At 35.9% G+C, this 21716-nt stretch overlaps 1 protein-coding gene across 1 annotated transcript in view; it reads left to right on the forward strand.

Moving 5' to 3' along the window:
• LOC144433668 (PMS1 protein homolog 1-like) overlaps positions 1-21124 on the forward strand; it is a 44548-nt gene extending 23424 nt beyond the window's left edge. Inside the window, exons 11-16 of the mRNA XM_078122015.1 lie at positions 7363-7517; positions 8389-8490; positions 9580-9669; positions 12089-12219; positions 19415-19575; positions 20885-21124. Of these exons, the coding sequence (XP_077978141.1) occupies positions 7363-7517; positions 8389-8490; positions 9580-9669; positions 12089-12219; positions 19415-19575; positions 20885-21046 (801 nt within the window). The 3' untranslated portion in view covers positions 21047-21124. The remainder of the gene's footprint in view (positions 1-7362; positions 7518-8388; positions 8491-9579; positions 9670-12088; positions 12220-19414; positions 19576-20884) is intronic.
• The last annotated feature ends 592 nt before the right edge of the window (positions 21125-21716 follow it).

Genomic DNA, 21716 nt, shown 5'->3' on the forward strand with positions numbered 1-21716 from the left:
CTGCTCAAGTTTTCCCATACCTTTCACTGTCAAGATGCTATTAAACTCCTTTTGGCCCTGTGTAGTCAATAATTATAATTATGATAGTGCTAACCCAGGATCTTATAAAGTAGATGCAAGACAGTCAAGCAGTCCACACTGAGTCATGATCAAAAAATACCTGTTATGTGAATATCATATATATATATATATATATATATATATATATATATATATATATATATATATATGGGGGCGGGGGGTCAGCCTGTTTTTGGTTTTACAGATAGGGGGGTCAGTGACTTTTTGTCGGCCCAATTTAAGAATCCACCCCCCCCCCCCCCCCCCCCTCCAGGCTGAAGAAACTGACCGGTCCCTAAGCTCACAAGTGACTTTAAACTGTAATCATTAGCACATTCCTGATGTTGACTAAATTGTGTGATTTGTTTAACTGTTAGTTGTCAGCCCCAACAATTTTGGTTGATAAGTCTGCACATACTTTAGTGTAGTTACACGAGTATTATACTGAGGCTCAGTACAGAGTGCAATAGTGGCAAATGTTTGAGTGATAAATAACACAAATTATTATGATATATGTCATCAGTGACTGAAAGTGAAATAGTGTTTGGAAGTTTTTATTTTTTCGAACCAACAATTTTGTCTTGACCCTTTTGAACTTTTAAGGTCATGTCCCCAGATAACCAGCTGTGAAAATGTAACGAGATTAATACATGCGATACTGAGCTGCCAAGTGAATCTGTTTACAGGGACATGATGATGATGAGTGATAAATGCCAATGTTGTTATTTTGAGTTGTTATTTCCCTTTCCATTTTGTAGAGTGTAAAGTTGTAGTAGTGTTTATTTTCATTTTTCAATTCCAAAATGTTTTACATTCATTGCAGGTAATGCAAGCAATAATATCCAAACTGAAAGTTGTCAAATTGAGAAACATGTAATTCTACTTATGTTTTTTTTTTTAGCTGGGGGGGGGGGGGGGGGGGGGGTGTAAAAAGTGACCCTCCCTCAATTTTCTTTCTCCAACAAATGACCATGCCCTGTAAAAAGATTTTAATGAAAAACATTTTTAACTGCCTCTCTGTGGCATAGTTGTTAGAGCTCAAGATTAGTCGTCAGGAGGTCCTGGGTTCAATCCCACTAGAAACAGATAATTTTTCTGTAGTAAGATCCCACCACATTGATGATTTTTGAAGGCATCAGTTTGTGTTTGTATCAAAGCCTGTGTTTTGATCTATTGGCTGAGCTGAAGGCCGGAACTACCAAAGCCTAGATGGAGTGCACAACTGACAACCCCAGGGCTGATTGGTCAACATCTCAACTCCACCACATTATTGGGATGGGTTGTCGGTGGTCGAGTGGTTAAACCATCCGCCTCTTACCAATGCGGTCAGGGTTCGAACCCCGTACAGGGCTTGATTAAATTTCCCTACTGTAAGTAAGAAGAGTGTCGTTCAGTTTGACTCTGCCGAACAACGCAGGTTTCCTCCGGGTACTCCGGTTTCCTCCTGCATTAACACTGAACCCGTGGGGGATGGCCCTCACTGGACTTCTTGGGAGACAAGCGTTCAATGCTTAAAGAACTATCCAGTATAAATAAAGATTATTATTATTACCAATATCTTGTAATGTTGTTCCCCCATTACTACTGTGAGACCCACTCTGCTCCTCACACCAATTTCCATTTTCTAAACTATGGCCCTCCCTGAGGACCCATTTGGAAAAAGTACCCCCCCCCCCCCCACCACACACACACACCTTATTATTTCTTAGGACTCTATTACATAGCTATTCTGTCACCAATTTCAACTATTGGTTCCTATTTTGAGTGTTTTTTTCATGTTCATTTTGAGATTAAAAATGATGATTCAACATTTTTCTGTTTGATGTTTTATGTTGACAGGTCAGCCTTCAAAGTTGTATTACTCGACAAATCCAGTTCCTTCTCTACACATGAGACATACAGTGTCACAATCCCCATCCACAGGCAGAATGGAAAGATATGAACAAATCATGCAGAGGTCAGAAAAAAAACTCAGTGGACATCAGAGAGGTTCCCTTCTACATATTTTCCAGCAATAAAATTAAACCAGCTGATTCAGTAGCGAGTTTAATAGACACCGAGACTTTAAAAGAGGGACATCGCACCATTTCAACACAGACAGTGCAGTGGTACAGATATTTCTCATGCAGAGATAATGAGACTTTATATATAGAGATTAATAATTTGAGAAATGCACCGAGACGGACTCAACAGAATCAGGAACAGTTTACTGTTTTTACTAAACCATTGATGTTAATAATGAAAAGGTGAAGTTTTATACCGGACTTAAATTTCACGACAATAATGACTGTATTATATTCAGTCTGGTTGAAAGGTACATGTACAGTATTTACTAAATTTCAATAAGTATTGTTGGCAATGACAAAAACTTGGCTTGAATTTTTGATTAGCTTAAAGCATAATTAGAATCGTTTGTGGCAAAGTATCCTGTTTCATCCTACTGCACTTCAGTTTTGTATCCTTTCATGGATGCTTCTTCAGGCTGACTGATGACACTCGTGCCCTTAGAGGTTGTTTTCATTACTTGTGTAATGACTCCTACTGAAAACCCCTCACTCACTTGTATTCTCTTTGGCTGAATGAAGAATTAAAAAAATCTTTGGGAATTTATAAGTAATGGCCACCTATGCCTGAGTCCACTGTATTTTGAGACCCACATTTAGTAATTAGAGTCAACTAAGGGTAGCAATATTAGAATAAAATTGGGCATACCTATTAATTTGTGTTGTTTTGAAATATATACAAGGCCAAAGTACTAAACACCTATCACATCAGTATGCAGACATAGTAGCTAAGATGAAATGTAAGTCACCAGGCGTTCATCTTATAAATAAATATTTCTAGTTAATCACAGTTGTAGTTGTTGTTCTAAATAACCCCTCATTATCTCCTTTTAACTTTCTATTTTCACTTGTGGCCCATTGTCTTAACTTACATGTACACACAGTTATACATATGAGCATGTGTCCATAGGTGGATGCATGGTTAGTATACTCCTTTTTACGGATTTCTCTGCAAAATCATTGTTTCAACCACTATATTTCCATCATTGGTCTCACTCTTAGATAATATAGTACTGCCTATGCTTCACATTTTACTGGCTACATTTAAAATTAGCTACATCCCTATGTACATCCATCCATCCATCCATTCACCCACCCACCCACCCATACATTACATTACATTACATTACATTACATTTCATTACAGTACATTAAATTACATTACATTACATTACATTACATTACATTACATAATGTATAGAAACATGAAATAAATCAAATTGAAAATTATATTTTAATATAAAAAACTTGCATACCCAACAAGGTAAGTATTACATCAGAATATTACATGATCATTCACAGTCAACAACAGTAACACATGTCAAATTCTCAGGATATAAAGCTGCAGGGCAGCAACTCAATATTCCATTCAGATGTAATGAAGGAGTTTACACAAGACTGGATCTTTCAGTCTACAGATCCTCAAGTAAAGTACTGTAACAACAATGTAGAATGTGCTGCTCACACTAATATACTGAGGATAAATCATATGAATTCAAATTGTCCACCATCTTGATTTCCATAGGTTCTTCTTATAGAATTCTTTGAATACAGCAGATTACCACTACCTTGAACATGCTAGACTGTTTATAGCATGGAAACGGTATGATTGCACTAAAGAAAAGCATATACACATATCTGCTTTATAGTGATGTGACTAAAATACACAGGAAAGGACTCTTCAATTCTTCAGTCAAGCTATTTTTGTCTATAATCATACACACTACCTTAAAGTGGCCATACATGGATGAGGATTTATTTTGAATTGTTTATTTATAAAACAATGTTATCATGGCTTTCTTCAATGTGAAATAATACTGACCAAGTCTATGTAAGTCATTACATTGTAAAAAGCTAAAATAATGTGTAAAAAGTTTGATATTGTACATACAATAACAAACATGTTATACATTTGTTAATCTTTCAGAATTTAAGTTACAAACAAAGGACTTAACATATGTTGTTTCACATTGTTTTATAAATTTAAAATCCAAAATAAATAGCTAATCCTCATATCCATATGGCCATTTTAATCCAGTTCAGTGACTGACGTGGGTAGAGTTTCAATGATTATCAATGACTGACTATAATATATACTTTTTACATAATGGATACAGCAACTGTCTTACACCGATTTTCATTGATTAACTAACACATACTCTTTTAACTGGATTCATAGACTGGGATTCAGAGACTGACATACACTAAGTTTCAATGATTGTTCAGTGACTGTCTGACTTGCACAGAGTCACTAATAAAGTAACCAGTAGGCTTTGTCCCAGTCTAGTCTACAAATGTAGCTGTTTTTGATTTTCACAGATGCCTCAATTCAAGCTAAAATAATAATGCAGCTAAATTGTTACACACAAAAAACAACTTCTTACAAATAATCACCACACAAAAATATGCAAAACACAATTCACAGACATGTCTGGTTTTGCATAAAAATGGGGCGCTTTAATAACCAGCAAGATCAGAACTAAATGTATTAAATTGATTAAACAAAGCACTCCACCTTACAGTGAAAAATGGCAGAAAGGTACTGAAAACGGTGAGCTAGAAAATGATAAAACTTTGGAATTGCAAAACTTGAAAATTGTCTGTACACTGAGTAACTGCAACCCTGGTGAGATTGTCTGTAGACTGAGTATGTGTAACCATGGCATGATAAGATTGCCTGTGGACTGAGTAACTGTGACCATGGCAATAAAATATCGTCTGTACCCTGATTAACTGCAACTGTGGTTGCAGTTAATCAATTATTATTGCAGTTAATTAATTTTGGTTCATCTAAGGCTTGTTTAACACCATGAGCACAGCATTCACCAAGACCAGCCATGTAATCAGTGAGCTGCTACTATCTTTCCACCAATCTCAACAATCACTCATGGATTCAGTGGTTTCTTTATCAAGTGCTGACAATACAGGACCTAAAATAAATATATATTTTGTTAGCAGGTTACTAAAATACTGATTAGATATTTTATGCCTATATCAAAATAAGCTATGGTAAAATATTGTTTCTATTCATCTATGGCATGTTTATTTCTGTTTCACATGAAAACACTTGGCACAGTGAATCTCTGTTTGTTTTACTCCATGATTTCTAGGACGAGAATCTCAAAATCAATTAAGATTAGGGACAATTGATTTATCCTCAATATTATCATGCAATACAAAAACATTACAATTAATCAGCATAGATTAGAGATGATTAATTATATAGACTTCTGTTTATATTGTGCATGGAGTGCAAAGCATATTCAAACACTAGACTGCACACATGTATTCTATATTTGTTTCTTATAAAAGTGATGTGATCATTATGGGATGTATGAATGTGACTTGAATCAGTGCCAGCTGTTTGTGTATACATATGACATGTATCTTATCAACATGTTGTTTTTTTAAAATGATAAACATTTAATATTAAATTAAATATGATAAACAGTGTGATACAACAACTAAGTGAGTTCGTTAAATGTGTGCTACATAGCAATGATGCTTCTTTCAACTTCAAAACTGCTGGCACAATGTAATACTTGATTGGGATGTGGGAAGGCGGAGGGTGGTCTTCAAAAATAGTGTCAGCACCTTCGTTGACATTGTGAAGTGACGCTACATATATGAGGAATAGTATATAAATTCTATAGTTTATGTAAATATAACCACTGCACTTCAAATTAGTTTTCAATTGAAAACATAGGCGAAAATCTTACCTGTGGCAGTGCCTCGCTACAATTACTAGTAGGAGTAGTACTAGTAGTCGTCGTCGTACGAGTCGTAGTTCATTGTGGACATACTAACGTAAACACTTCTTTCAAGTTTCACCCATCCTGACACAAATTGATTGAATGCCTCTAGGATATTCCACAGATCGATATCTGATTATTGATATAAATATGGATAATGACGATGTGTCTTGTATTGTGAGATTTGTGATACTCTCGAGCAGCAACGTATGGTTTCTGAGTGGTATGCATACCGTCTGATGTATTTCCGGGTCATGATACAACGGTACCTCTAGCCTACTGAAAAAGTATTCTAAGAATAATACATGTCACATTTGACTCGACTCCTTTTTCTGATGCTCGATAACTTATTTGGCATGGTAAACATCTCCAGTGACTTGGGGTGTTCAAATTAGGTCTACCAGCAGAACGTGCGATAGAGTACTTGAATGAGATGTACACATGGCGAATATGCAGATGACGACTCAAATAAGTTGTCGAGGCGAGTCAAATAAGTTATCGAGGAGCCAAAGAAGTTGTTGAGGCAAATAAGGTATCGAGGAGCCGAATAAATTGTTGAGGCGAGTCAAATAAGTTATCGAGACGAATCAAATAAGATGTCGAGTTGCCAAATAAGTTGTCGAGGCGAGTCAAATAAGATGTACATAATAAAGGCCCTAATGAAGCGCCATAGTGGTGTCAAATTAGTCAAATTTTGGGGGTTCATGGTCAATTTGGAATCTGCATATCAAGCCTGACCACAGCCATTTCTCTGTGAATGGCTTAAGTCCTTGGGCAATATTTAAACCATGGCAGTGCCCCCATCAACCTAACTGTATGATTTGGGCACATGCTTGGAGGTTGTAATACTTTAACCCCTATTGTATGCTCCACAGTAAGTTTAGGAAGTATGAAAGGTTGTTGTGCTGTTATAGGTCCATGCCAGTGTTAAGTGTAAGTGTAATAGCAGTTATTAACACAGTGTGAGAAATCACAATATAAAAAACAAATTAATAAATTAATACACACTTCATTGTCCATATTTGAAACTCATTGTCAAAAAAGATGTTTAATATTGATAATTATGAAAATAAGAATGCTAAACCAATGTTGTGGAAATACATCACATTCCAAAAAAAATATATGTAAAATGTCTATGCTGGAGTAAACAGCTCTCAATACATAATATGTATATAGGGTGGGTGTAAATAACAATATCAAGCAATGATACACAGCTCATCATCTGATAACAACAGCGTGAAACACTGTAATGGCTCCTGAGTATCTTGCTTGATATTGTGTTAGTAATATATATAATCACCTTCCAGATTAATTTCAGTGTTAATGGATTAATATATATATATTACAATCTAATGAAAATGGATGACTTGCCCTTTAATCTTACAATGATTCTAAGTTAGTATCTAGATGAGGTGAAATTGGGAAAGAAGATGATGATCACATTGAAAGATGTCCTGATAACTCATTCTGAATATTTACTTTTATAGTCACCCAATCAGACTTTGCTAGAGACAATGATGTCACCAAAACACAAGGCAACAACCAATCAAAATACAGAATCTAAAGTGTCGATCAAAGTGATTGATGTGCCCTTTGACATGGAGCTTCTCAGGCGAAATGATAGGAAATGTTCATCTGGCAGGTAAGCAGTCAGGTAGAAATTCTTATGGCCAATTTACTGTTGGAAAAGTTAAATCCTACATAAACTAATAGGCCATTGTCTATTTTTGTCTTAATATTTTGTTCTTTTATACTCTTGCTGCTAGACCCCTCAGGCTTTTCTGCTTACTGTCAAGGTGACCGAAGGTCGCTAGTGAGGGCGACAGCTCAGGCCTTCGCCTTCGATTGTGTGCCACCTTCAGAAACAGAGTGTTGAGAGGAAAGCCTAAGGTCTAGCAGCTAGACTAGTTCTTTATTTGAATCTCATTCATTCTTGTCAGAATCTAGTAGAAGTAATTACTGTTTATGTTTTAAAATGTATTTTTATATTGTCATACAAATTTCACTTATGTCAAACACTTCCATGTGTTGTAAAGTAAAACTCACTTTTTGAGATTTACACTTGTTTACAATATACCGGTATATATGTATCTTTTGTGTTTTCTTCACCTGTCTGTCTGCCTGTCTGCATGTGTATGTCTGTCTGCATGTGTGTGTCTATCTGTGTCTGTCTGTCTGTCTCTCGATCTCTTTTTCTGTCTATGGTGAAATGTACATGTACATATTTAATATTTTTCAACTGTCTGTCTCTGGCTGTTCCTCTGTTTGTCTATCAAATTACTATTTCTCTGAGTTTCACTGTGTGTGTGTGTGTGTGTGTGTGTGTGTATTTGTGACTCATTCACACATGCGTGTACGCGCACATACATACATACAAACACACACACATGCATACACATACACACAAACAAACAAACAAACACACACAAACACACACATTAATTAATTGTTCTTTCTCCTTACAAAACCCTTACTCAATCACACTTAAAAAATACATTTTGTTGTTTCCATAGTGACTTAAATAATGACAGCCTGTCACTGATTGGTAGAGTGAAGCCTCATGGGATATGGTTAGCATTAAGAAATCAAGATATAGTAGTGTTCAACCAATACAGGTATGATGTCACAGGTCAAAGGTCAACAGCTCACCTCATCTATAAATAATCTTCGCAATTGAATACTAGTTGACACTGTAACAATGTTATTACAGCAGTCTAATTGTATACTGTCAGTCTGACTCATATAGTCCTTAAGATTTATAACTCACTACATTTACAACATAAAGATAAAACAACATTATATGAAAAGTCATATTTGACCATGTCTTTCCACCGGGGTAAATCTTGAGGAGAGGTGTGTACATGTGGTGAGTATGAGACGAAGTGACACCTTTGACTTACCCATGGTGATCTTGCCCCTGGGGGCTGTAGAGAGTCAAAAGTGGTACTGCGTCTCATACTACCCCTGGACAGAGATCATGGTGTTTAGGTGGGTCACAGGGAAGGTAAAGGTTGGATAAGGTTGGGTAACTTGGACTTTTTGTGTAGTGCAAGGTATTTAGAGATGCAACTAAGTGATTAGTCTGTTATGTACCATACAACGACAGACAACAATGTGTTATGCCACACCTATCAGAGACGATTGATTAGGGCTGAATGACAGAACACATTGTACAGTCTACTGAGCAATGGGCAAATTATGTATGGGTATTTTTGGAATGCACAATGGTAACAAGAAAGAGTTATTATGTCTAGCTGTGAATTAAAGTGATGATGACAGTCACTTCACTGTTTCACTCAAAGTTATAGTGGAATATGAAATAACTGCATATTGCGAAGTCATGATGGGCGAATTGTTAGAGTGGCCCACTTGGAATCTGCAGGTTGTGGATTCGAGCCCCATTGCTGCTGTTTGTTTCTGAATGGCTAAAGTCCTTGGGCAAGATTTGAACCACAATTGTGCCTCAGTCCACCCAGCTGTATAATTGGGGACCTGGTAGGATAGAGGTTGCAATGCAAATGCTTTAATCATATGCACTTATACAGGCTGCAATGGATTGTATGCTCCCCAGGGAGTTGAGGAAGTAAAGGGCTGTTGTGTTGCTAAAGATCTGTGATAGGGGTAATAATTGTAAAGCACTTTGAGCACAAAGATGTAAAACATGATATAAAAACCAACATTATTATTATTATTCACCTTTTCAGGGTTGAAGAAAGCCTGCTTTATCACAGACTTTTATCACAACACATGTTACCAAGACAACCACTTGATATACCCATTGTATTAAACCCAAGGTAAGTATATGCTATCATATCTAACTAGTAGAAAACTGAACTAAATACCCCACAAATCAGTCCAATCAGTGAAACTGAACTAAATACCCCACAAATCAATCCAATCAGTGAAACTGAACTAAATACCCCACAAATCAGTCCAATCAGTGAAACTGAACTAAATACCCCACAAATCAATCCAATCAGTGAAACTGAACTAAATACCCCTCAAATCAATCCAATCAGTGAATCTGAACTAAATACCCCACAAATCAGTCCAATCAGTGAAACTGAACTAAATACCCCACAAATCAGTCCAATCAGTGAAACTGAACTAAATACCCCACAAATCAATCCAATCAGTGAAACTGAACTAAATACCCCACAAATCAGTCCAATCAGTGAAATTGAACTAAATACCCCACAAATCAATCCAATCAGTGAAACTGAACTAAATACCCCACAAATCAGTCCAATCAGTCAAACTGAACTAAATACCCCACAAATCAGTCCAATCAGTGAAACTGAACTAAATACCCCACAAATCAGTCCAATCAGTGAAACTGAACTAAATACTCCACAAATCAGTCCAATCAGTCAAACTGAACTAAATACCCCACAAATCATTCCAATCAGTGAAACTGAACTAAATACCCCACAAATCAGTCCAATCAGTCAAACTGAACTAAATACCCCACAAATCAGTCCAATCAGTGAAACTAAACTAAATACCCCACAAATCAATCCAATCAGTGAATCTGAACTAAATACTCCACAAATCAGTCCAATCAGTCAAACTGAACTAAATACCCCACAAATCAGTCCAATCAGTGAATCTGAACTAAATACCCCACAAATCAGTCCAATCGGTGAATCTGAACTAAATACCCCACAAATCAGTCCAATCAGTCAAACTGAACTAAATACCCCACAAATCAATCCAATCAGTGAAACTGAACTAAATACCCCACAAATCAGTCCAATCAGTGAAACTGAACTAAATACCCCACAAATCAGTCCAATCAGTGAAACTGAACTAAATACCCCACAAATCAATCCAATCAGTGAAACTGAACTAAATACCCTACAAATCAGTCCAATCAGTGAATCTGAACTAAATACCCCACAAATCAGTCCAATCAGTGAAACTGAACTAAATACTCCACAAATCAGTCCAATCAGTGAAACTGAACTAAATACCCCACAAATCAGTCCAATCAGTGAAACTGAACTAAATACCCCACAAATCAGTCCAATCAGTGAAACTGAACTAAATACCCCACAAATCAGTCCAATCAGTGAAACTGAACTAAATACCCCACAAATCAATCCAATCAGTGAAACTGAACTAAATACCCCACAAATCAATCCAATCAGTGAAACTGAACTAAATACCCCACAAATCAGTCCAATCAGTGAAACTGAACTAAATACCCCACAAATCAGTCCAATCAGTGAAACTGAACTAAATACCCCACAAATCAGTCCAATCAGTGAAACTGAATCCAAAAGGATAAAAGAATGCAACCAATACTTAAGTTAAGTATCAGTAGTAAATGAATAAAAATACAGCCAAATGTTCATTAGTTTAGCACCTCAACAGACTTTTTCAAGACATTATAGAGGGACTATATGAAGATTTAAGTCATTTTTTTTGTACTCATTTACAGATATCTATAAACTACACATCAGGATGTTGTGTTATCTCAAAATGTCCTAAAACCTAATCAGAAACATTGTCATGGTTTCAATCAATTATCATGAATCATTTAATAGTGTTGGATGATTGAATTGATTACCACCTCCCTTACCAACAAACCCCCCCCCCCCCATGTACACATCGACAGACACACAGACATACACACACATGTGCAGACAGACAGACACACACACACACACACACACACACACACACACACACACACACACACACACACACACACACACACACACACACACACTACAATATGTATCATACAGCCAATAACACAGTAATTATAGGAGTGATACCAAAAGGAGAAACAATGGTACCATAGTGTTAGAAAAAAGTAATTGTTAGAATTCCAACAAAAGACAAAATGAACTTACAAGTAGAGATTTGAGTATGCCCTTCACAAAATGATTTTGGTAACTGAGATAGGAGACTAAATTAAAGAGTGAAATCAAATGTTCAGTGATTATTAAAATGCAAACATCAAGTGAATTATTGTATTATCATGATTAAAATGCAAACATGATCACCTCCCTGGAATTAGAATTTTTGAAAATGTCAAAATGTATGGTTACTATGGTAACATGTATGATTATATTGCATTTCTAAATACTATAAAATAGAAATCATCATGAATGCTTGAACATCAACACAACAACAACAACAACAACAACAACAACATAATCAACATAACATTAATATGAAATGTATATATGTTATCCTATGTAGTTTAGTAGGTGGTATGATCAGCTGGCAGACATTACTAAGTATGCAGAGTACAGTTAGACTACCAGATCCAACCAGACATTATACCGATAACAGACTCCTTGCCAATGGCTTTGATATACAACAAACCACTGGTAAGTTTATTTAACTTAAACTGATGTAGAGTAATTTTCTTGAGATGGTTACAAAACTTCTCTTATACAAAGGTTTTGATAAGTCTGACAGGTAACAAACACTTATATCTCTAAATCACATGTGAATACATCATTTGGACACTACTTTGGGAATGTCTATTGGTTACTTCCTCAAAATGTGTACTTCCCGTTGTAAACAAAGAAAACTACTGTATGCTGTGTGTGGTTGGTGACTTACATCAAAGAGTAGAACTCTGCTAAGAATAAACAGAAGTGAAAGAAATTGTAAAAAAAGTAAAATAGTAACAATTCACACATAATGTTTACTGTTGGTTCATCTTAATATAAATCTTCCCTTTACAGACCTCTTTAATCAAAGCAACAAGTAAACAAGTCTCTGTCAGTCATCGTGTTGTAAACCCCCTACATTCCTGTTAATTGGTTCTTCCTCAACAGAAAAGTAGGTCATACCAAGTTTGTAAAGAAATAGGGGTGTTAAAGGAGTAGATATTATACTTCACTTTATTTTGAAGAAATATAATTATAAAAATCATGAATTCATAAAATTGATAAATTTCTATATGAAGATAATCAGTTGACAATTGGGGTACAACAGCATAGTTTTATAAGAGATATACAAAATTGATGCTCATGCATTCCTCTAGTGCTATTGCATTTTGATATATTTTGAATTGAATGGGTCATTAGATACAAAAAGAATTTTTAAAAATATGTCCATTTCACCAAAAAAAAAAGGTGATAATATACATGAAAATGTACAGGTTTGCAATGGTGCAATAAATTGAAGGAGGCGAACAAAAAAGAAATGATATTAACAGTAGTAGTAATAAATAAACTAATTAATATGAAATTAGTATTTATATGTTAACGAACATTTGAAATACAATGTAAAATTGATTGTAAAAATTAAATATATACACGTACACGTTCATTAAAATATTGACAAAAGTTTAGTTAATATTCATCGAATGCTGAAGAGTTTATTAAAATAATATATGTTAGACATTCATTTTAACAACAAAAAATAGAACAAGGAAGTGTAAAATGTTCTCTTCATATTTGTATATTTATACATGATGTTTACCTGATATTTGCATTTCAAGGTAAATGCAGAAGTGAAATTAAAGTTTAAAACATTTGAAAGAGGAAATTGAAATTGTTGATGTGGAAATTATTCCACATCATGTGACTTGGTGTGGAGACTTTATATAGGGTTGTCTTTCACATCATGTGACTTGGTGGGGAGACTTTATATAGGGTTGTCTTTCATTGTAAACCCTCATTAGCTGTCGTTTGTAATATTGTGGTCTACCATGAATCTCTGACATGGGTGTAATGTGGTGAAGAGAGCAGACAACCTGTTACAGACTGGGTTTTTTTGTGGACTCGGAATTATTCAGTTTTGATGTGGAAAAATTCAGAGTAAGACATTTCTTCTGTCTTCAGTCTCTTTAGTTTGATGAATGTAAAACAGCACAAGTGTGAACTGAACATCAGATACTGATTCATGGTGTGAGTTTAGCCTGCAATACTTCCCAAATTGATGACAACAAAGTTGAGGCCTGAGAACAGCTGGAACAGTATGGCTATTGTATGGCAACCATATTGTTGCGTAATTATTTTCCTTTTCTCACTTCTCCTGATGTCATCTGCTTCAAGATGTAAGACATACAACTATACAAGCATTGACTGTGTTCTAAGAGACCTCACTGCTGTACCAGACACACTGGCAACCTCAGCAACCAACATAGACCTATCCTTCAACAGCATCTCTGTTCTCCCACAAAACGGCTTTGCAGCATTTTCCAAACTATTGAGCTTAAAGTTATTCCAGAATGAACTGACTACATTAGGGTCAAAGTCACTCCGAGGACTGGGAAATCTACAGATACTTGATCTGACAGGAAATAAGATTTCTATGATTGATAGACAATCTCTGAAAGGATTGGCAAAATTAGAAGAAATCAACTTCCATGACAATGATCTCACTAGTCTACCAGAACATGTGTTTTCTGACCTAATAAAGTTGTCTATCTTACTACTAGATTTCAACAAACTTGCTAAATTGTTTTCCACAACATTCACAGGATTGAAAAACTTGCAAGAGTTGTATCTTGGGTCGAATTCCTTGTCTGACCTTCCAAAAAATGTCTTCTCAGATCTGAAAAGCTTGGAAGTACTTGACCTTGGATTCAACAATTTTGTCTGCCTTCCATCTGAACCTTTCGCAGCACTAAGTGCTAATTTAGCAGTTTTACAACTTGGATATCTCCATATACCAGATGACTGCACCCTTCCCAGTTTTGCCAAGTTTTCATCTTTGCGGAAAGTTTCAGTCCCCAACAGTAACATTAAGACAAGTACAGTGCAGAAGTTTGACCTAGGAGAGATAAGACTGGAAAAGTTTGATTTATCCGGTAACATGATAACATCATCCAAACCTGGATCATTGAACAATCTCCAGAATGTGACTAAAATTGATCTGAGTAACAATCCTGTCTCAGAAAAAGAGTTGAAAACCATGCTCGATGATTTTCAGCAATCCAGAGTTCATTCATTAATACTGAAGTCATTACAAAAACAAGGAAAAAAGCTGAGTATAATTACAACTGAAACATTGAGAGGACTATCTAATACACTTCTAGAAGAGTTACAACTATCTGATAATAACTTAACTGTTATTCCACCCAAAGCTTTCAGATGGCTGCCCAGTCTAAAAACTCTAGATCTACTAAACAACAATTGCCATCAGCTTGATCCAAAATCTTTTGATGGTTTGAAAAACTTGACTACATTAAAGCTACAGTACAACAAGCTATCGGACTTTGATGAAGTCTCACAGAGTCTTATACCGTTGTCTTCACTTCAGCACCTCTACCTCTACACTAACTACTTATCTGGTCGTATTCATCAAGATTGCTTTGTGTCTGTCAAGTCACTCAAAGAACTACTCCTGGCAAATAACCGCATTTCATCTGTTCATCCAAGAGGTTTCAGTTCCTTGTCCAACCTGGAAGTATTAGAATTGTCTAATAACTACTTGGAAGTACTGGAACCTCGGGTGTTTGCTGACCTTATATCATTGAAAGATCTCAAACTGGATGGAAACCCCATTGAGAAGTGCCTTTTCTCACCAACTACTATTGACAGACACCCCTTTCAAAATCTTTACAATCTCCAAGCTCTAAGTATCAGTGGCCTTGCAGCAAATTTTCTTCACGTGGATGATGCTTCATCTCTGATACAACTCTCTCTGACAAAGTCTGTTACCTCAGCCTGTGTTGCCTATTACCACTCACCAACTTTCAACTTGACCAAACTGGAAAGACTTACGATTACTGGCTCATGCTTTGATAAATCTGATCCCAATGCTGTCATTCCTATTGTAGGAACATCTTTAAAAAAACTCCATGTTTCCGATTCTGGTTTGTTGAGTTTGAATTTTACACAGCTGAATTATTTTACAAATCTGGAAAGTCTGATAGTGAGAGAAAGCAGTATTGATGTTTTCCATGGTAAACCTAGTGCACTAACCAAACTCCAAAGACTTGATTTATCTTCTGGTCAAATTTCTGTATTCAATACAACTATCCTGAAACATCTGCGGAACCTTGAAGAGCTAGATTTGGGAGGCAACCCATTTGATTGTTCATGTAAAGCTGATGATTTTAATAATTGGCTCAAAGAAAACAAGCGAGTTAGAGTTGAAAATTTTTACTCCTCAGTAACATGTTCAAAACCTGAAAAATTAAATGGGTTATCTCTGTTTGCTTTAAATTTTGGATGGGAATGTAATCTTGCATTTATGATAGCTGTACCAGTAACTACTATATTCATACCATCCCTGACGTGTATTATACTTTGTATTCGCTTTCGCTGGCATATACGCTATGTAATATTCATGGCAAAACTGAAATGTGGTGGATATCAGCAAATTGATGGAGACGATGATGCTGATGATGGTGCACCACTTAATAGGAAATATGATGCTTTTGTGTGTTACAATGAGAATGACCGTCCTTGGATTATGCAACAGATGGTTCCCAATTTAGAAAACATTGACCCACCTAATTTCAAACTCTGTGTGCATGACCGTGATTTTATACCTGGTATGGACATCTTTGACAATATATTGGACAGTATAGAGAATAGTCATAAAACTATACTGATTTTGTCACCTGGCTTTGCAGATAGTGAGTGGTGTTATTTTGAGATGAGAATGGCTCAGAATTATTTGTTCAACAAGAAAAAGCGAGATGTTCTACTCATGGTTTTACTGGAAGAAATTCCAGATGACGTTATGCCACGAGTGCTACGCAAGATCCTGCTTACAAAAAATTACATCAAGTGGCCCCGGAATGAGATAGGAAGGAGATTATTCTGGGAGAGACTAAAAGTGGCGATGAGAACAGATAACAGAGTGAACAGAGTTGCTAATGTCTAGCCTTGTTGATTGACATATTATAAATCCTAACATTTCTACTTTACAAGGCTAAGATTCTTGTTTGCATCCGTGATATATACTGAACTTTAATTTTAATATTGTCCTCTAGATTTGATGATTTTTTATTTGAGGGCTGTGTCTTCTACAAAGACTTGTTAGTTATATTTCAAAGCTTATAGTAGCCATATTTTTGTCAAGTTTTATGATACATGTGTGTGACAGTAAAATAGATTGTATAAAATGAACTGAACACAAAACTCATTTACCGGAGAGTCACAGAAGTGAAAAAGTGATGTGACAGTTTTATTATAATATGAAACTGATGTTAATATAATCTGTTACAAATTTATACATGTAATGTGGTAATTTAACTCACTTAGAAGGTTCTTATATTTAAGAATTTAAAAGTAAGATTATTTTATTTGTGCTAGTTAGGATTCTGCCAGCTATATCACACATAAACATCAGAAAAGACTTCTTTACTATTCTAGTTTGTGGCATTTGAATTTAGAAATAAATCACATTTATTAATAAGAACTTTTTACATGCTGTCTTTTACTGGTAGAACTTTTTACATGCTGTCTTTTACTGGTAGAACTTTTTACATGCTGTCTTTTACTGGTAGAACTTTTTACATGCTGTCTTTTACTTGTACATATAATTGACTGAAGTAAAATGAACTGTTAATTGTCATAATAGAATTATTGACATTGTTTGATGTTTATTATTCACAAACAGATTTGATGGTCCTAAGCCAGTAGGGCTTGGTCACCAATTACTATTATTCTTAGACTTTCTTACCTTCTTTTATGATCAGGGGTCACTAAACATTTAATAGCAGTGGCAAGGAGATGTTCAATATTTTTGACAGCCTTTATTACGGAAAATATTTGACATAACAAGGGGAGAATAAGCTTAAAATGAATACACACAGAGTTTGATAGGTCAGGTCAGATATACAATATCCATGGTGCTAGTAACTGGTATCAAATAGAATAGCCATGAATAAGGGTACAGTATGCCTCACTTTATATGTGTCTAATTTGAATAATTAATGAACTTAACAAATGTGTAGATGATCACCTGGTGAGAATCACCTGTTGTGTAATCTGGTAATTACATTCAAAATGGATGTCGTCTTCTAAGTTGAACAGCTTAAATTATACAGGCTCACACATTCTTTCTTTCTTTCCTTCTTTCTTACTATATATCATTCTTTATTTCTCCCTCCCTACCCTCCCTCATTCTTTCTTTTTTCTTTCAAATATTTATGTTACTCTCAATTTTATACCTGTTTCTTTGTTTGTACAGTCATCACTGGGGCAAAAAAGTGCAGTTTAGTTGAAAGACGAGACATCAAAATTAAATATGAATAAAGGCAACCATGGCCAGACCATAGCAATAGCTAAACCATTTTTTCAGCACAACGGAACTTGTTAGGTTCATTAGTGCTATAGGCGTGGTAAAATGTGTTTGTGTGTGCATTTCCATGTCTGTGTATATGTGTGTGCATGTGTGAACGACAAATTCAAAAATTGCCACACAGATATTTGGTGGGATACTACTGAGGGCGTGTAGCTGGAAACTGTTCACATGAAAGTGATTGCATCAGAGATTGTGTGGTTTTGGTCAAGAATGTGATTTTTTTGGTTTAAAAACTGAAACTCCAACATTACTTGGCAGATTGGTCAGAAATTTGGTGAGATGTACAAAGGGATGTGAACCAATGATGTGCTAAAAAGTTACATCCCTTAATAAGGTGTAGTTTAGGCAAGGTGACATCCCATAATAAGGTGTAGTTTAGGCAAGGTGACATCCCATAATAAGGTGTAGTTTAGGCAAGGTGACATCCCATAATAAGGTGTAGTTTAGGCAAGGTGACATCCCATAATAAGGTGTAGTTTAGGCAAGGTGACATCCCATAATAAGGTGTAGTTTAGGCAAGGTGACATCCCATAATAAGGTGTAGTTTAGGCAAGGTGACGTCCCATAATAAGGTGTAGTTTAGGCAAGGTGACATCCCATAATAAGGTGTAGTTTAGGCAAGGTGACATCCCATAATAAGGTGTAGTTTAGGCAAGGTGACATCCCATAATAAGGTGTAGTTTAGGCAAGGTGACATCCCATAATAAGGTGTAGTTTAGGCAAGGTGACGTCCCATAATAAGGTGTAGTTTAGGTAAGGTGACATCCCATAATAAGGTGTAGTTTAGGCAAGGTGACATCCCATAATAAGGTGTAGTTTAGGCAAGGTGACATCCCATAATAAGGTGTAGTTTAGGCAAGGTGACATGACATGACATACAGTTTAGAGAATGTTAAAATGCTACATTGCAGGTTTTGTATAGTTTTTAAAGTTATGGATTTGTGTTATTTGTGTCACATTGGTTGTAAAATGACAATGACAAAGTATTTTGTATTTCAAAGAATTAATATCATTCAAAATAGTTAAAATACTAAGATGTTGGAATAAAATTAGTCAGTAGGTTAAAGTATAAGAAATATTGTCACAAATTCATAACTGTAGGAAGGTATATTGACTATCAAAATTTACAAAGGTGTTTGTAAAATAATTTTCAAGCTTTTGATAAAAATTGTCAAAAATAAAATCAGGTTTCTTTCCCCTTCATTACAGTCAATACAAGTCATCATCTTTACAAAACTTTGTGAATTTCACTCCTCTATCATTGGCAATAAACTTGTCATTTTCTTTGTTTTATATATTCAACAGATTCAGAAAGTGGTGATGTCAGCTTGAAAATAGTTTCCATGGCATCATGCTTGCCTTATTATGGGTTATGTGATCTCAAAGAATTACTTGAACTTGTTACCAAGACAACAGCCAATACTGTTGCTAAGTGCAGGCCAGTCAAAGTGATTCACTATCTCCAGGTATGTTGTGGTGTCAACAATAAAGAGTGATCTTTCTAAACCAAGTTGCGTGTTTGTCACAAACGTCACTGACCATATTCAGTTAAGACATGCAGACGATATCTTTTATACAGTATTTTAATGCAAAGAATGATAGCAACAAGTTTTTGTGTTTTAAAATCCAATGGTCTTCTGATGTACATGCCCAAATGCATTTCATGTTGTTTGATGACAAACACTATGTATTGCAACAAAGCACATTGTAAAACCTTACCCACCCAAAGTTCCTCCCACTGCACTATGTAAAACTTACCCACCCAAAGTTGTGCCCACTGCACTATGTAAAACCTTACCCATCCAAAGTTCCTCCCACTGCACTATGTAAAACCTTACCCACCCAAAGTTCCTCCCACTGCGCATTGTAAAACCTTACCCACCCAAAGTTCCTCCCACTGCACTATGTAAAACCTTACCAACCCAAAGTTGTGCCCACTGCACTATGTAAAACCTTACCCACCCAAAGTTCTGCCTACAGCACTATGTAAAACCTTATCCACCCAGAGTTCTGCCTACAGCACTATGTAAAACCTTACCCACCCAAAGTCCACCCACTGCACTATGTAAAACCTTACCCACCCAAAGTTCCACCCACAGCACTATGTAAAACCTTACCCACCCAAAGTTCTGCCTACAGTGTCGAGTTTGACTTGTTTGCATGATGTCAGAGTTCACTTTCTGGGGATATTTTTCTGTAAATCATGTTAATTTCTCTTCAGAAACAAATTTGTGCGTGCATTCCTAGTTACTGGCTAGGTTTTCATAGTGCACAACTCTGAGGTATGTCTGTGAATCAGAACTTAAAGGGGAATGCCACTCCATTTGGAGATGTGGTTTACACCATGCCAGCAAATGAAGTCATATTCATAAACTATGGGTTCTGGTGTCATTTCATGAGTTTACATCACCTACAATAATTATTACTCCCGATTTCAGAGAAAAATTAAGTTGATCTAAGACTTGTGCATTTATAGGGTATCTTTGTTATGGGCTATTGCATCATGGGAGTCATCAGAAATAACATCTTTATGGTTACACATTGAATATTCATGAGAGATCTTTTACACTGAAGGAATAGGCATTTGGGACTCATCACAAAGATACCCTATAAATGAACAAAGTCAACTTGACATTTCTTTGAAAGTAATTGTAGGTGATGTAACAACATGAAATGACTCTCCAGAACCCATACTTTATAAAACTGACTTCATTTTCTGGAGTGGTGTTCCACTTTAAAATAATGGTATCTATTACTGGATGTTACTGTTTGCAGGGTGAAGCAGTGAGGATGGCACATAATTTATCCACAAATCTGAGTAGAATTGACATTGAAGATATGACATGCAGAATGCAAGAACAATTACCAACGGGATGTAGAGAGTGTTTTCATGAGAAACCCTTTGAAATCCCAATTCACAGTATTGGAAAGACATAGTATTCACCACAGACAGGATGTCTGTCCTTACTGATATCATCAGAAACCCAGTCAATGCTGTGTAAAAGACATAGAACTGACTACGCACAGTTTAGATATCAGTCATATTACAATGGGAGAGACAGTCGATATACCAGAGAGATAGCACTGACTACCAGACTACCAGATACACAGTTTTTATACCAAACTTAGCTATTATTGCAATTGCCTCACACTGAGTCACAGTAAGGTACTGAATACATGATGCAATGTTTGTCATTGTCAACCATGTTAATATTGTATATTGGCATTATTGCAAAGACACTGAGCAGGCTAAAGAGGCTAGCACACTACCACAAATTCTTACTTGTGATAGCTACTGGTGCATAGTATTTGCGATTTTTTGCCAGCGGCAAGTACATGGCACACTGCAACAAGACCAGCATGACATCATTTCAAAATGGCATTGTCCAACTAATCTCACATAATTGCAGCAATTCTCCTTATTTTACTGCACTGTTGAAAACGATATTATAAGACATCTTTTCAAACAACATAATGTCACTCCTGGCTCCTTTGAAGACCATACTATGGAGCATATAATTTTTGGAAAATATCATAAACCATAGCACACTCCTTGCAGTTGGCTATCGCCGGTAAAAGTGCACCGGTAAAATTCAAATATTTTTAT

This window comes from Glandiceps talaboti, chromosome 4 (assembly GCF_964340395.1).
Source record: "Glandiceps talaboti chromosome 4, keGlaTala1.1, whole genome shotgun sequence".
In the NCBI taxonomy this organism is placed as follows: domain Eukaryota; kingdom Metazoa; phylum Hemichordata; class Enteropneusta; family Spengelidae; genus Glandiceps; species Glandiceps talaboti.